Here is a 15,401-nt window from a genome sequence, read left to right as displayed (position 1 = left end):
CAAAAACAGCCGGGTGCGGTGGCTCAAGCCTGTAATCCCAGCACTTTGGGAGGCCGAGGCGGGCGGATCACAAGGTCAGGAGATCGAGACCACAGTGAAACCCCGTCTCTACTAAAAATACAAAAAATTAGCCGGGCGCGGTGGCGGGCGCCTGTAGTCCCAGCTACTCAGGAGGCTGAGGCAGGAGAATGGCGGGAACCCGGGAGGCGGAGCTTGCAGTGAGCTGAGATCGCGCCACTGCACTCCAGCCTGGGCAACAGCGTGAGACTCCGTCTCAAAAAAAAAAAAAAAAACAAAAAAACAAAAAACAAACCCTAACATGTTGAAATGTGTGGAGAGGTGACTTTCAGCCTACCAAGCGTGTGATAATTGATATGCAAATCAATGAGGAAAGGTAGCAAACCAAGGTAACACTCAAGGGTTATTCTACTGGCACAGGAAGGCTTGTCATGGAAAACTGTAGAAAGGCAGCAGGCAGTGAGTGCTCAATCAACTCCTTGCAATAAAGTCAGCTTCTTAGAAACTGGCAGATTATGCTCATTTCGAGTATCACTTAGGAATGATGACTTGAAAGAAGTTCCAGTTCAACAAAAAGTGTGATTTCTGGATATCAGAAAACCAAGTGACAACTAAAGATGCTTGGCCAAGAAATCCAAATGCTGTAATATAAATAAGGTGATACACAGGTAAGTGACCCAAAGATGAAGATGAGTGACTGTCTCAAAGTCACCTTGAGAATTCAGACATGTGGATGAGGTATTATGGATGGAAAGTCCCACTCCCGGTGTTTGTATTAAAGTGGATCTGCAGGAGTCAAGTTTTCTTCTGTGAGGGGCTAGGCAGTAAACATCTGGGACTTTGGGGGCCAAATTGGGATTCTGTGTGTTCTTTTGCAATGCTTTAAAACCAAAAACGACTCAAACTATTAGAGTACAAGAACAAGCCATGAGCCCTAGTTTGCCAATCCCTGCTTTATACCAAACTCCCAGGGTTAGACCCTGCCTGTTGAGAGCCCCCCTGTATCTCCCACCAGTTCTGTTTACACAGCCTCCTGTGGGGCAACCCACGGAGTTGACATCTGCCCCTGTCATTCCCAGAGGACCAAGGATGAGAAGCTTCACTGCAGATGAGGCAAACAGAATATCCCACAGGAGTGGCCAAGAAAGAAAGCTCAAGAATGGATGTGGTCCCAGTTTCTGAAGTCCTCAAGGGCATGGTAACATGATCTAGTTCTATCACAACCAATAAGGTGACAACATATTCATCCAAGCTTTCACATCGGCTCTTAGCACACACGGATCATACCTTACAGCTAGAAAGATGTGACATTTTGCTTAATGAGGATTAAGTGTGGAGGCATCACCACCACCCCATTCTCTACAGGTGTTTCAAGCTGGAAACTAACTGTTCAAGAAGTGTCACATCCTTATATGATGACAAATCTATAATGCATTATGTGGAGAGTCAAGCAATGTTGGAAGGGCGTGCCTTCTTTAAAATTCTGCTTAGTCCCCGTCGGAAAACATGAGGCTGGCCTAGGTCAGCTGGGCTTGGGGTATTTGTCCCTAAGTCAGGCAACTCTGATGCTGCCATCCACATCACAGGTCACATGACAAAATAACTCACCTCCTCTTTGTAATGCTTTCACATTCCAATAATTCTTGGAAGAAACTTGTGGTACATGTTAAGTTCTTGCCAGCGCCTCTGCAGAAAACCTTCTGTTACCACCGTCCCTGGGTTTTCCTGACTCTGCTTGAAGCTGTGGGATTTCTGTTGCTGAAAGGACGCAGCTGGGCTACCGGAAATTAAGATCTTAACCCCCAACATGTGACATTAATCAAATGTATGTCCAAAACAAGTATCTTTAAAAGGTCCCAAAGGAAATCTTTGGGTCAAAATTCCTTTACTGAAAGATAAAGGGAACTAAAATTCCATGAGGACAGATAATTTTTGCTGCTGTTGTGGGTTTGTCCAATTTTAAGATATACTCTAAGTGTCTAGAATGGTGCCTGGCAGATTGTAAGCACCCAACAAGTATTCATTGACTAAGTAAATGAAGATTGTTCGTAAGATTAAAATTAGTCAATAGCTTCGCAGAAAAAAAGGACCTCACTTGGCAGAAGAGGAACTGCAGATGTTATAGCTGTTTACTTTTTCATCCCGCAAATAAAAGCAATAATCTAAAACAGAATGTGATCTTTGTTCTTTAGATACTCAACAATGCCCCAAATGCCAGCAGACCCTCTAAGCTCACAAAAGCAGCTCCGGTCCTGCTGAGCAGGAGAACAGCAGGGTTTGGAAAGCTGCTGAGTGAAATGCAAGCCTTCTCCTGAGAAGACAGAATATCTAGAATCAAGAAGGAGGCGTTTGGCTTTTCCGGGTGCACCCACCCCAGCTTCACTTACAAAGGATGAAGTTAACCATAGGAAGTCAGGCAGCAACCAGAGTCGCAACTGGATCTGATCTCAAAGGACACATCAGTGAAAGAGCAGCCTTTTGTGGTTACTGAGTTAAAATTGTTTCCAATTACTCTGCATTGTTTCTCTGAGAGTGAGTGAGAAGTGATACAGAATCTTCCCTCTCTCCTTCCCTCTAACACCTGTTCTTGTGGGAAGGCGGGGGACCCCCTTTAAAACCTTGATCCTCTACTCCAAAGCCAGTGTCTGTGACACAATTAACACATGGGCAGGAACCCACACGTCCTCATCAGGTGTTATTTAAGATAGCAAGTTCAAGGAGTTAGCGATAGCTGCCAGAATCTAGCACCTGCTACACATTTAGCAATTAAAGTTAAGCAGGTCTAACTGGGAACCAATGAAAACAATGGCAGCATCTCAGAGGTACAGTTAATCTCTGGTTTTTAGAACAGACTTCCTAGCTCAGATTTTAAATAAAGGACATTTGGAAAGGAAGAGAAGTTTTTTGAAGGCCTAACAGATTTCAGTTCAATCTTATTGTTTACTTTTAACATAGTCATTCTGTCATTCAACAAATATGTATAGAACAGCCTCTCTGTCCAGACACAGAGCTAGCCTCTGAGAATATAGTCATGAATGAGAACAGATGGCCCAGAGGGTTGACAGCCCATGCTAGAGATGGCCTAACACAGGAGAGGAGAAGGCCGCCTTCGGCATGCAAGGTGTGTGATTCAGGTCATTCTGCACAAAACCACCACCACCTAGCCCCTGCTCTCTTCTTCACAAGTTTGTTTGTTTTGAGACAGAGTCTCGCTCTGTTGCCCAGGCTGGAGTGCAGTGGCGTGATCTTGGCTCACCACAACCTCCGCTTCCCAGGTTCAAGTGATTCTCCTGCCTCAGCCTCCTGAGTAGCTGAGACTACAGGCGCGTGCCACCATGCCCGGCTAATTTTTATATTTTTAGTAGAGACGGGGTTTCACCATGTTGTCAGGCTGGTCTCAAACTCCTGACCCGCCCGCCTTGGCCTCCCAAAGTGCTGGGATTACAGGCGTGAGCCACCGCGCCTGGCTAGAGTTCTTCACAATTTTCCTATCATTTCCTCCCTGAACTACATGCCCTGAATGAGCCAACTCTTCACAGAGCTACCCTCAGTACCTGGCCTTAGCTATGCCAGCCAGAGGACAGGGAAGCAAGCAGAGGAGAGAGAAATCAGAATGGGCCTGGGGCTGATGATCCGATTTCTAGTCTTCTTTCTGCCAGTAAGACCCTTCAAAATCCTGGACAAGGGATGAAAGTGGTGTAACTTCAAGTTCTAGTTCAGGCTGTGCCTTCTACTGGCTCTTATGGCCATGAGTAGAGTAGCTTGGCTAGTCAGGGAGGTAGCAGGAAACAACAATACTCTAATTTTCCCAGGGCACTAGGTTTCTGGGCTCTCCTACATTTCAAAATAGCATCTGGAAACGAGTGAAGTTTCTGGCTGTGGTCTCAAATTGCTCTTTCAAAAAGATAAAGTTCATAAGACTCACAAAATTCAACAAACATCCATTGAGTATCTAAAACATTCAACATGCAGACTTGGCAAGATGTAGTGATGACGATGGGAGGTATTACTAACATAGCACTTCCTATGTGTCTTGAATTTTTCAAAGCACTTTATATATATTAAGCACAATCCTCACAGCGGCCCTATAATTTAAGTACCAATTGGATGTTCATTTTACAGAGGAGAAAATTAAAAGCACAGAGATTAAAACTGTTCAAGGTCACAAAACCACCAAGTAGTAGATAGAGCTGGGATTCAAACTGCAGCAAAGAGTTTATATTATTTTATGTGTTTTGACATTATCGAACCCCCCCCCCATGGGAACTTGGTGACTTGCCAGAGAAGTGCACTATACACTCTTTCCTCAAATGTGTCCTTACCTAGAGCCCAATGCTATCAATCTGGTAGTACTATTCTAATTAAAAGGACCTTGCTCTTCAAAGTACTCCAAGTAAACACATTTGCAGAAATATCACATTAATTTTCACATTCTCACAAGACTTGGCAACATAGTTGCATTACCTCAAAGAAAGGTCATCGTTTTACATCCCCCATGTCACTATTTCCCATGAGAACATGGGAAATTAGGCAAGAACACCGTCTAATGAGACAGCACTAGCTGGACAGATGAATACCAGCAGGGCAGAGGGGCACCCGGGGCATCCATACCACTCAGCCTCCACGTGGAGCTCCATGAACCCAAAGTCAAAAATCACAGCTAGTTTTTAAAAAGTATTTAACACACAGTTAAAGAACCATTTCGTCAAGCCAACACACACACACACACACACACACACACACACACCCACCCACGAAGCCATACCTATCTCATCTTGTTTTCTGTGAAGGTGATGGCAGTCTGTTGGAGTGAGCATCCCTCAAAGGTCTACAATGTGGCCAAGGACACATTGTTCTTTTTTTAAATAACCGTTCCAAATATCGTGAGATGCACTGTTACACGAAGTCCCTTGCCTTCCTAAAAGCCACCCTACTTCTAAGAAGAAGGGCTCAGTCCTCTCCGGAGTCCACACAGGGGAGGTGATAGCATTGCTTTCACGTAAATCATGTAATGCAAAAATTTTTAAATCTTCATCTTAAAAGTATTTTATTTTGACCAGCCTTCATGGCCCCCCTTTTTTGTCCCCCAACTTGAGACGTATGAAGGCTTTTGGTCTCCCTGAGAGTGGGTGGAGGCAGCCAGGGCTTAACTGTACACTGACTTGAGACCACTTGAATGAAAGTATACACTTTTAAAAAGGTGGGGGAAACCATTTTGAAGAACATGGTTAAATCTTCTTTTGCCCAAAAGCCATTTCTAGCTGCTTGTCTCTCTTCCCCATTACTAGTACAGCATATGAACTACATGACTTTGAACTCAATCATACACCATTGCTTATTGGTCACAGTTTCAAAGACCTTGATATAAAATCAAGTCTGCAAACTGAGGCCAGAGATTGTATTTTATCATTTTATATTCAAACATTTCCTAGGACTATTCTGAGCTTGAAATCAATGCACGATAGATTATTAATTAAGAAGTCAAGGGTTGATTAGGATGTTTATTCCACAGCCTCAATGAAAACTGGGTTTCATTAGTGTTTCCTACACACACGCATATTTCTTGTTTAAGGAAAGCTTTTTTTTTTTTTTTTTTTTTTTTTTTGAGACAGAGTCTCACTCTGTCACCAGGCTGGAGTGCAGTGGTGAGATCTCGGTGCCCTGCAACCTCCACCTCCTGGATTCAAACGATTCTCCTGCCTCAGCCTCCGAAGTAGCTGGGACTACAGACACGCACCACCACACCCAGCTAATTTCTGTATTTTTAGTAGAGACAGGGTTTCATCATGTTAGCCAGAATGGTCTCAATCTCTTGACCTCGTGATCCACCCGCCTTGGCCTCCCAAAGTGCTGGGATTACAGGCATGAGCCACCGCACCCAGACAGGAACTTTTTATTGATATCACCCAATAAAGGAAAGGTAAAATCTTTTGTTCAAGCTACATGGTTTGGGAAAGGGGGGAAAAGAACTTGTGGGCAAAACTTTGATACCCACAAGACGGGTAATGCTGTAATAACTTTATATGCTTAGTTTGGCTATCAGTTCAGTTCAGCTACATCACCCAACTCTGATATCTTAACTACGGGTAAGAATATTCCCTGTGTCACATTATAATGCTGAGCAAATACATAAACTCACTAAGCTGTCACTGGCATTCATTTGAGAAGTGCTTAATAAACATTGGGTACTTGGCACAATACACAATGAGGATAGACAGTCCATGGAGACAGTGACCCTGTGACTAAGATAAAATCCTACAAGGAAAGAGTTATGTATGTATGCACGAATTTTGTCTATAATATAAGCTCAATTGTCTAAGACAGACTGCAAGGGCAATGGTAATTCAGAAAGCCTGGATGTGATCCTGGTGGATGCCAGTGTTTTCTATGAAACTGTCTTTGAAATTTACAGCCATCTGGGTTTATAGTCTTCTTACTTATATCCCAGAATCTGGAACATCCCATAGGCACCTCTGGGATGATGAAAGGGCTCATGCATTGAAGTCAGACAACCCTGAGTTTGAATCCTGGCTCTCACATATAGTTTTGTGACCTTGGGCACATCATTAATATTTAATCCCTCTGAGGTTTGCTTCACTTTTTGGTAAAGCTCAGATAATACAAATGCTACAAAGTTGGCTGTACGTGAGATGGCTGTATGTGAAGTGCATAAAATAGTGAAATACACTGTTGAATCCTCAAGTTGTCACTCCCATTTAATATCTAATAAAAAATGCTAGAAGTGGACAGGTGTTGCTTACATGAAGCTATGTAAAACATAAGTAGGGTAAGGAGGTAGTTTCAGGACAAAGGATATTCCGAGTCCATTTTTTCTTCTCCAAATCATTTAGTTTACCATAACTTTTGGGTATAATGGCAGATCAGATTTATCACTCACTCTATCATACTTATTTTAGTATTAAACCTATCTCTCATATCAATGATTTAAGAGATGAGGTCTTGGCTGGGAGTGGTGACTCATGCCTGTAATCCCAGCATTTTGGGAGGCCAAGGCGGGCAGGTCACTTGGGGTCAGGAGTTTGAGACCAGCCTGGCAAAATGTGGTAAAACCTCATCACTACTAAAAATACAAAAATTAGCCGGACATGGTGGCAGATGCCTCTAATCTCAGCTACTCGGGAGGCTAAGCCAGGAGAATCACTCAAACCCAGGAGGCAGAGGTTGCAGTGAGCCGAGATCACATGCCATCACACTCCAGCCTGGGCAATAAGAGCGAGACTTCATCTCAAAAAGTCTCACTCTGCTATACAAGCTGGAGTGAGAATGCAGTGGCATGACACGTTAGTAACTTTTTTTTTTTTTTTTTTTTTTAAGGAATCTTGCTCTGTCACCAGGCTGGAGTCCAGTGGCGTGATCTCAGCTCACTGCAACCTCTGCCTCCTGGGTTCAAGTGATTCTCCTGCTTCAGCCTCCCGAGCAGCTGGGACTACAGGTGTGCGCCAGCACCCCCAGCTAATTTTTGTATTTTTAGTAGTGATGGGGTTTCACCATGTTGGCCAGGATGGTCTCCATCTCTTGACCTTGAGATCCACCAGCCTCGGCCTCCCAAAGTGCTGGGATTACAGGCATGAGCCACCGCACCTGGCCTAGTAACTTTTTAAAAGTCATTTTTAAACACACTTCAAGTTCAGAATTGGCTTCCAGAGTTCCTTCACTTGTGCTGAAAACCATTCACCAAAAGCCACCTGGTAAAGAGAATGCTATAAAGTCAAAGAACATTCCATCAGTAATGCTGCATTACTTACGGCTCAATTCAAAGTAACTTTTAAAGGCTGGCTTCCTGGAAGGCTGGTTCTTTATCTCACTTTAGTTTAACAAGGTAGGACAGCTACCTGGTCATCTGCAAAGGCCTCCATGCTCCTTTCAGGATCTGTCTAAATGGGTCTGCATGTATCCTGGGGATGAGGACACTGGTTTCTTACAACAGTGCTTCAAGACTGTATGCATCTCTCATTAAGACAGATTCTGATTCAAGAGATCTGGGGGCAGAGGCCTGGGATTCTAACAAGCTCCCAGATCATGCTGTGCAGCTGGTTTCCAGATGATACTTGACGTAGCAAGGGTCTACAGGGTTAGGACAATCAAGTCACAAACTAAGGAAAACAGTATCCTCTATTCTTGGGGTTCAAGATGAGATTATAGAAACAGGGTAAGACTAATGGAATACAGAGAACGCTTGACTTCCATAGAGAAAATAGATCTAAAAACAAAATCTAAGATCTTTTCATATACACAAGGATCAGCACCACTTTCAAGCTGAAAGCATCCTTTCCCATTCCTTTAAACAAAGTTCTTTCTTCTCCTTGATATAAAACATCATTTTTGCTAGATCTCATAGCAGTTTGAGTAGCTGTTAGTGAAAACACACGCCAAGGTGCTGCTAGTGTCTCCTGTTGAAAGAGTATAAAAGAAACACCACACTGCTTTAAAAAGTCTGGAAAAGACGACAGTCATGGCATTAACAAACAGAATAATCGGGCACCAAATGGTTTCTGAAAATCTAACATGCATTCTGTAACTGTCACTGATTTATGTGAAGTCTGACCTTCAGGGACTAAACGAATGAGCAAACCATCTCACTGTCATTTCCCATGTTAAATTCGAGGCTTTATACCGTGCTGATAGGAAAACAATGTGTCCTAAGAAACACTGTGGTCATGTGGATGAAAGACAGGGCTGGAACCAGGCAAGCAATCCTGCTGCCAGCACCACCAGGTCACTTCAGGAGCTCGGTGACCTTGCTCACCCAGTTAGCCTCTTGAAGACTTAACCTGCCAATTGAACATACTCCTTTCTCCTCTACTACCTCTCTTTTTGTTCAGCGTTCACCCCCCGCACATGCCAAGAGTCACTCCTAAGGGCAAGGAGTGACTGTTGATTTGCCTAATTGTTGTCCCTCCACTGCCAACAACAGATTTAAGAGCAGAAGTACGCGATGTAACTGATGGTGCTTTTGCACCCATAAACTGACAGCCCTGGAATCACTTATGTCTGAACCTTTGGGTATAGGAAATGCTCTCAGCTGCAGGAAACGCTATGATTGATTCATAGGCAACAACCTTATGAGGAATAAAACATTGTTTTCTTTCAAGTTCGTTTCTAGGGACTGCTGCGTTACCGTGTACTACTCAGTATTTATCCCGGCAACCCGAACAGAGTATATGAGTCTCAGAGACAGTCAGGTGTGGGCATATGATCACAGTACCTTGCACAGCGCCTCTAAAAAGCAGATATCCAATAAACGTTTATGGGTGCATGCTCCTCTATCCAGTGAGAGCACTGGAACAGAAGCCAAGAATTCAATGGTGAAAAACCAAAATCAACCCTCATCTCCAAAAGGCTGCAAGCAGAACAGTGGTTCTCTCCTTTGGGAGATAAGAACCACCTGGGGATCATTTTATAACTACCGATTCCCTAGCCCCATCCACGCTTAGTTTTAACAAGCACCCGAGGTCACTCATTTAACAAATACCCAGGTGGATCTGTGGCCCACATTCTTAGAAATACTTTTTTCCTCTGCCCCAACAATCTTTTTGTTTTCACTCAACACAACCACTCACAATCCTCCTCCTACATTTTTGTCCAGAGGCCAAAAGTCACACGCTGCCCCAACAGAAGGTCAGAAGACAGCCAAGTGCCAAGAATTGCCTTGTTGACTTTGTGTTTTCAAAACAAAACACGAATACAAAAGCCATCATCCGTGTTTGCTATGCCCCACTGTTTACACCCAAAATCCAATCCAATCTCCTTCACAGACTTGTAGCCGCCTCTTCTCCAACTTTCGCCACGCAAGTATTTCAGGGAGCGGCAAACATCCTCAGGATCTCAGGGCACACACCCTAGATGCAAACTCAGTTGCCCAGTGTTGCTCTGACTCCTATCCAACCAACACTCAAAGATTCGCACCGCGCGGCACGCACCCAGCACGTTCCAGCGTAAACGCTGCTCGGGTCCCAAGCGCGTCTCCAAACCCCTCCTTTACGGCGCCGCCTCCCCAGTAAGCCCCGGTGCGCAGAGGCGAACAGTCCGCAGAGCCCCCAGGCTTACCTGTAGCATGTGGTGAGCTCGCCTGTAGGCTTCAGACACGGGTATTTAGTCGTCGCGATTTTACTCTCTGAGCAGATTTCTCTACGAAAAAGTGCAGAGGAAACGTTTGATTCTCAGCGAGAGAGCGGAGGCGGGCAGTGCGCGCTGGGGAGTCCCTGGCGCGTGGGGGATGGCCGGGCTCCGCGTCCCGGCGCGCTGGGCAGCGGCTGGTCCCCAAACGCGTACGCGGAGCAGACTCCGGGCACAGGGACGAGCCAGGCGAGGGTCACGAGGGAGCGAACCAGTTTCAGGAGAAAGGAAGCGGGGTTCACGAGCTGTGCCCGCCGGTGTGGTACCCGGGGGAGGCAGGAACGCTAGACGGAGGGTATCCCAGACGCGACCCACGGATGGCAGGGCGCATAGGCTGATACCCGGGAGCTAAGGGAAGTGTAGCCCAGGACAGCTGAGCACTCTCCTTACGGCCAGAGGAGTGAGGGCGTGCGGATCGCTGCGGGAGTGGGCGCCGAGGAGGACCGCCGGCACCCTGGCGAGCCGGACGCGCATCCAGCAGGAGCTCGCCCTCCGCTGGGGCTTGCAGCGCTTACCTGTCGCCGTCCTCCGGCTCCTCTCTGTAGGTCCACGTGTGTCCCAGCGCCAGGAGCAGCAGCAGCGGACCGAGGCTCCTGCCCAGCTGGCCCCTGGCAGCTCCTCCCCGGCTCGGAGGCGGCGGCACCATCAGGGAAGCTCCCGGCTTCTTCCCAGAGCCGAGCTCTGTCCCGGCCCCGCGTCCTGCTCCTCCGCGGCCGCCGCCTTCCCTCTTCCCGGCAGGGGGCGCCGGAGAGCAGGGGCGTTTGCACCACCTGCACGGGGAGCAGAGATCCGGAATATTATGTGGCTGGGGAGAAAATAAGGCTAGGAGTTGGGGTGCCAGCAGAGAGGCAGGTAAAGGGGGTACCTGCGGTGTCCGGCCGGCACGAGGGCCCTGAGGTCCAAGTTGTCTCGTCGGGACGTTCACGCCGGATTGACAGACTTGCCGGACTCGGCTTGGGGCTGCGTCCTCGACTCTTCCCTCTCCCTCCTCTGGGAGAACCGCGCAGGGTGGGGAAAGCGGGCGGTTGTTTGCATTTTGCACCAGGGTCGAACGACCGGGAGGAGGAGGAGCTGATTCTCCACTGAGGAGAAGAGGGAGGGGGAGGAGAGGGGTTAATAAGCTTCCTTCCTGTTGTCCATGGGTGTCTAAAGCCCAGGGTCAGGCCAGTGTTCACCTTTCCTCCTTGAAGACCTACCCTGCGCTTTTCAACTATCTTAGTCTTCTTTTCTTTTAGATTATGTGAGGAAGGGGGAGTTGAAAGGCAAACGGGCCTCTCAAATTGTTCAAACCTGAAATAGCGGTATTTATATAGTATAATCACTCTTCCTTAAAACCTTTAGAAGAAATTTCTCTGGTTGTTTCATTGGTCAATAAACTATGCTCTGTCTTCTTCATAACTCGAGTTCGGAACAAGTAAGGAGGTCTTTCTGGGAGCCTTACATCTTCCCCTCAGCGGCGTTAATACTGTTTCCATGCCGAGCACATCACAGCTGGAAACGCTCCCTCCCCCATCAAATGAGACGCGTGGGGGCAAATGAATTACAGGTGCTGCTACCTGCTAGCGTATGTAGCCGCGTTTATAGGTAACAAGAAAACGGAGGAGGGGAGCCCTAAACTGGCTTCCTTGACGGTGACCCTAGTTGTAATTCGCGTGTCAGCAACTTAACACTTTGTTGCTCTTTAGGAGTTTTCTCAGCCCTTTCAAGAGAAACTGGGGACGTGGATGTGGCCCAGAAATAAGTTGGAAAAGGAAAAGTTCTAATGCCTAAGCTCTAAAATATGCATGGTTCTGCATCTCACAGCACTACGAAGTGAGGTGAAAAGGTGGCTTGTTGACAAGTGAACGGTGTGTAAGTTGGTTAGGTAAGCACGTGTTTTGATAAACAGAATATCCTGGTCAACTGAGAATTACCACACATATCACATACACATTTATTTATTTATATTTTTATTTTTATTTTGAGATGGAGTCTCGCTCTGCCACCCAGGCTGGAGTGCAGTGTCTCAATCTTGGCTCACTGCCACCTCTGCCTCCCGGGTTAAAGAGATTCTCCTCCCTCAGCCTCCCAAGTAGCAGGGATTACAGACGCATGCTACCACAGCCGGCTCATTTTTGTATTTTCAGTAGAGACAGTTTCACCATGTTGGCCAGGGTGGTCTTAAACTCCTGGCCTCAAGTGATCTGCCCAACTCAGCCTCCCAAAGTGCTGGGATTACAGGCATGAGCCATAGCAGCCAGCACACATTGATATATTTGATAGCAATGACATTCTTATTCTTCTGTAGAATGCTATGTCTTTTCCTAAGATTTTTCATATTCCAGATTTTATTTGGTTCCCACAATATCCCTTCAATCTAAGCATTTGATTTCTTAGTTCGGTGAGGTGCGTTTTTGTTGGTTTATTTTACAAAACTTACATATTCGGAAGACCACCCACTTGATTTTAAAATATGACACTGCTACTTAACACAAATAAGTTAATTTTTATTTGATAATTCAGAAGACATTTCAGAATGTTGCAAAACTGGAGAGTGATCATCATGAGGTCAGAAAAAAAAAAACTTACCATGAGGTCAGAAAAAACTGGATTCAAATTCAGGCTGTTTGGTTTCCTAGAGGAGTGATCTGAAGCAAGTTACTTAACCTTCTGACACTCCGTTTTCTCATCTGTAAAATGGGGAAATATCTCTCATCAATTTTTATGAGTATTAAATGAAGTAATGACTACATTACTATATAAATCTATAGCATTTTGTTTATCATGCCTGGCATATATTGAGTGCCCAGTAAACATTATTACTTGTAACATAATTATTGTATTGCACACAACTTTAAGTTTTTGCCTTCTAGCTTTCTAGCTTTTCACTTCCTAGATATATAGGAATCCATTTGATAACAGTTGTTTGGGTTCCTAAAGAGAGACCTCACTAAGCACATGAGAAAGCCTTTCTGGGGTTTATGATAATTGTATCTCTTCAGATTGTGACCAAAAACTGTTAGATTTCCATCTTGGGAGGGAGACGCCATCTTGTAGGAGGTTCCATTTTTAATTCTTTACCAATTACTGTATTTTGACAACTTGCTGTCTTTTGTCTCATCTTTACTCATTTTATTCTTCTACTGTTGCATTGTGGATGTTAGTTCTACAGTAATAGAGCATGGTGTAGAAGATTAATTATCAGTTTCATTAAACAGTTACTAGGCTACAAGTGTAGACCTGCAGCATTTCAGGGAAAGTGATTCAGGCTACAAAATAGCAGCAAAACCATTATACACAGCTGTGTGGCAGAAGATTGGCATCAGAGCCTACTTTGCCGCCTTTTTATCTTCAGCTCCTGGTGCTGAGCGCCTATGAGAATGAGGGGTTAGAGAAGGTGCTGGGGCCCAGCAAACAGCTCAGGTTTGCACAGGGAGGAAATCCCAACGGTGGGTGGTCAGAGCATTTCATACATTTCTGCAAGGGGTGAGCTGGAGCTGAAACCTTCTGAAAAAACTTTGTCTAGAGGCCTGTAATTTCAACCTACTGGCAGCTACTGACAGCATGGGGTGCATGGAGGGGTTGCTGTTCCGGGGAGCACTGCCAAGCTGGAAAGAGCTATGGATGGCCATATATGGATACTTGCCCCCGAGAAACTAAATACTCCTGTAGAAGACAAAACCTGCACTGCCCAGGATGCGGGCTGCATGGGAGATGTCAGTGCTGGGGCTGACTGTGGTGGGAGCCTTAAGGGTGCTGAGTTTTCTTTCCTCCCTTCTAAACCATGCGCAAGCCCAGACCTGCCCTGTCCCCTCACCTATGAAACACTGGCCTGAGAGAACTTTCCATCCACCTCTTTCGTAGGAGTGTTACAAAGATTAATGATAGGGCCCCAAATGGTCCTTGAGGGAGGCTGTGTGTGATTATGTGATTATTTCTTTTCAGCATACCACTTCTCTGCAAAGTTTTTCATAAAGATCTGTCAGTTTCCCTGAAACAAACCAGAGAGTGGATAGTTACACAATTTACTGTGTCCTGTGACGTGGGGCTGTGTCTGGGGCTTTCTAGTGCATACTATGTTATAGGTTAGAGTCCCTGGTAGACCAGGTATTGTTAAGTAGTACTGCTGCATGTTGCCTGGGGGTGGGGTGACTGGCTGGAGAATAGAGAGAGGACTGCGTACAAAAGTAAAGTGAAAGGAAAAAAGAAAAGTAAACACCAGGCCACAGGGCAGAGAATATGCTTCTAAATAAAACCAATGGTCTCTTCTCAGTTTTAAGGGACTCCAACATCTTATTTGGAGAAAATCGGGATGTAAAGAACAGACCACCACCAATTGGGACAATTCATTTCACTATTTAAAGATTTTCCTATAAAAAAAGATTTGTGGTGGTTGACAAAAACTATTTTATCGTGTGTGTGTGTGTGTGTGTGTGTGTGTACATATGTACACAAAGTGTATGTAGTATTGGGCAAAATTAGATAAAGAAATTAAGGCAAAGGAAAAATCAGGATCAAATAATAAAATAAAGCTGATGTTATGTTAATTGGCAGGGCTGTATAAGCAGAAAGTCCTGGGCCACGTTTCAAGCAGATCACAAGTCAGTTCTCAAATTCTCAGAAGTCAATTCAGGATAATTACATGATCAGTCATGAGATTCAAGGTAACCATAAAAGAAAAGTCTATAAATTGCTTAGAAAAAAATGACAGATTATTCCCCCAGTCTCCCTGAAATATAGCAACAGTCACCTAACTATAAGGTAAGGTGAAACAAGGCTCAACAAGTGTGGGTAAAGTTCATATTGTACTGTGAGTGATAGACATATAAGATATCCCTAAAATAAACAGATTGCCCTGATACCTTTCCTTCAGTTTCATTTTTGATTGACGTATATAGCCAGGTCTGCTTAGAGAATTAGGGTTACATCTTGGAAGGTGTGAAAGTGTGCCAGTCTCCAAACCATTGTAGAGGACTGTTTGAGGCAAGGAGAATAAGAAGTTTTTAAAACAGTAAATGGATGTTAAAGCCCTGGTTTTGGGGTGTGTACATTACATTTGCACTAAGCCTGTCTTAGTTTTAACTTGCGCAAATTCTGAAAGTTGACTGAAGCTGTTGGTCTCTGGAATTTTCTCCCAAGGCAGGAAGAAATGTCTGATTCCCGTGTCCATAATAGAATCACACCATTTTTGCCCAATTTTGAAATAAAAGCGATTTTCAAAGATTAGTTAGCTTTATATGTGGGTAGGCCACTCAAAAAATGTACAA

At 45.0% G+C, this 15,401-nt stretch overlaps 1 protein-coding gene across 6 annotated transcripts in view; it reads right to left on the bottom strand.

The window, feature by feature from the left end:
* The window catches only part of LOC105477048 (collagen and calcium binding EGF domains 1), a 288,584-nt gene extending 277,377 nt beyond the window's left edge, over positions 1 to 11,207 (bottom strand). For 4 of the 6 annotated variants that reach the window (XR_011616858.1, XR_011616857.1, XM_011733362.3 and 1 more), the window contains exons 1-3: positions 11,021 to 11,207; positions 10,671 to 10,925; positions 10,087 to 10,167 (exon numbers count right to left, since the gene is read on the bottom strand). Coding sequence is in view for 3 of the 6 variants with exons in the window: in XM_011733362.3 (XP_011731664.2) it covers positions 10,087 to 10,167; positions 10,671 to 10,801 (212 nt within the window). In the remaining 3 variants the exon portion in view is untranslated. Of the gene's footprint in view, positions 1 to 10,086; positions 10,168 to 10,670; positions 10,926 to 11,020 lie in introns of those variants that run through there. The other 2 variants (XM_071085251.1, XM_071085252.1) reach the window with 2 other exon arrangements.
* Between the last annotated feature and the right edge of the window lie 4,194 nt (positions 11,208 to 15,401).

This window comes from Macaca nemestrina, chromosome 19 (assembly GCF_043159975.1).
Source record: "Macaca nemestrina isolate mMacNem1 chromosome 19, mMacNem.hap1, whole genome shotgun sequence".
In the NCBI taxonomy this organism is placed as follows: Eukaryota; Metazoa; Chordata; class Mammalia; order Primates; family Cercopithecidae; genus Macaca; species Macaca nemestrina.
This window is presented reverse-complemented; position numbering and strand designations above follow the sequence as displayed.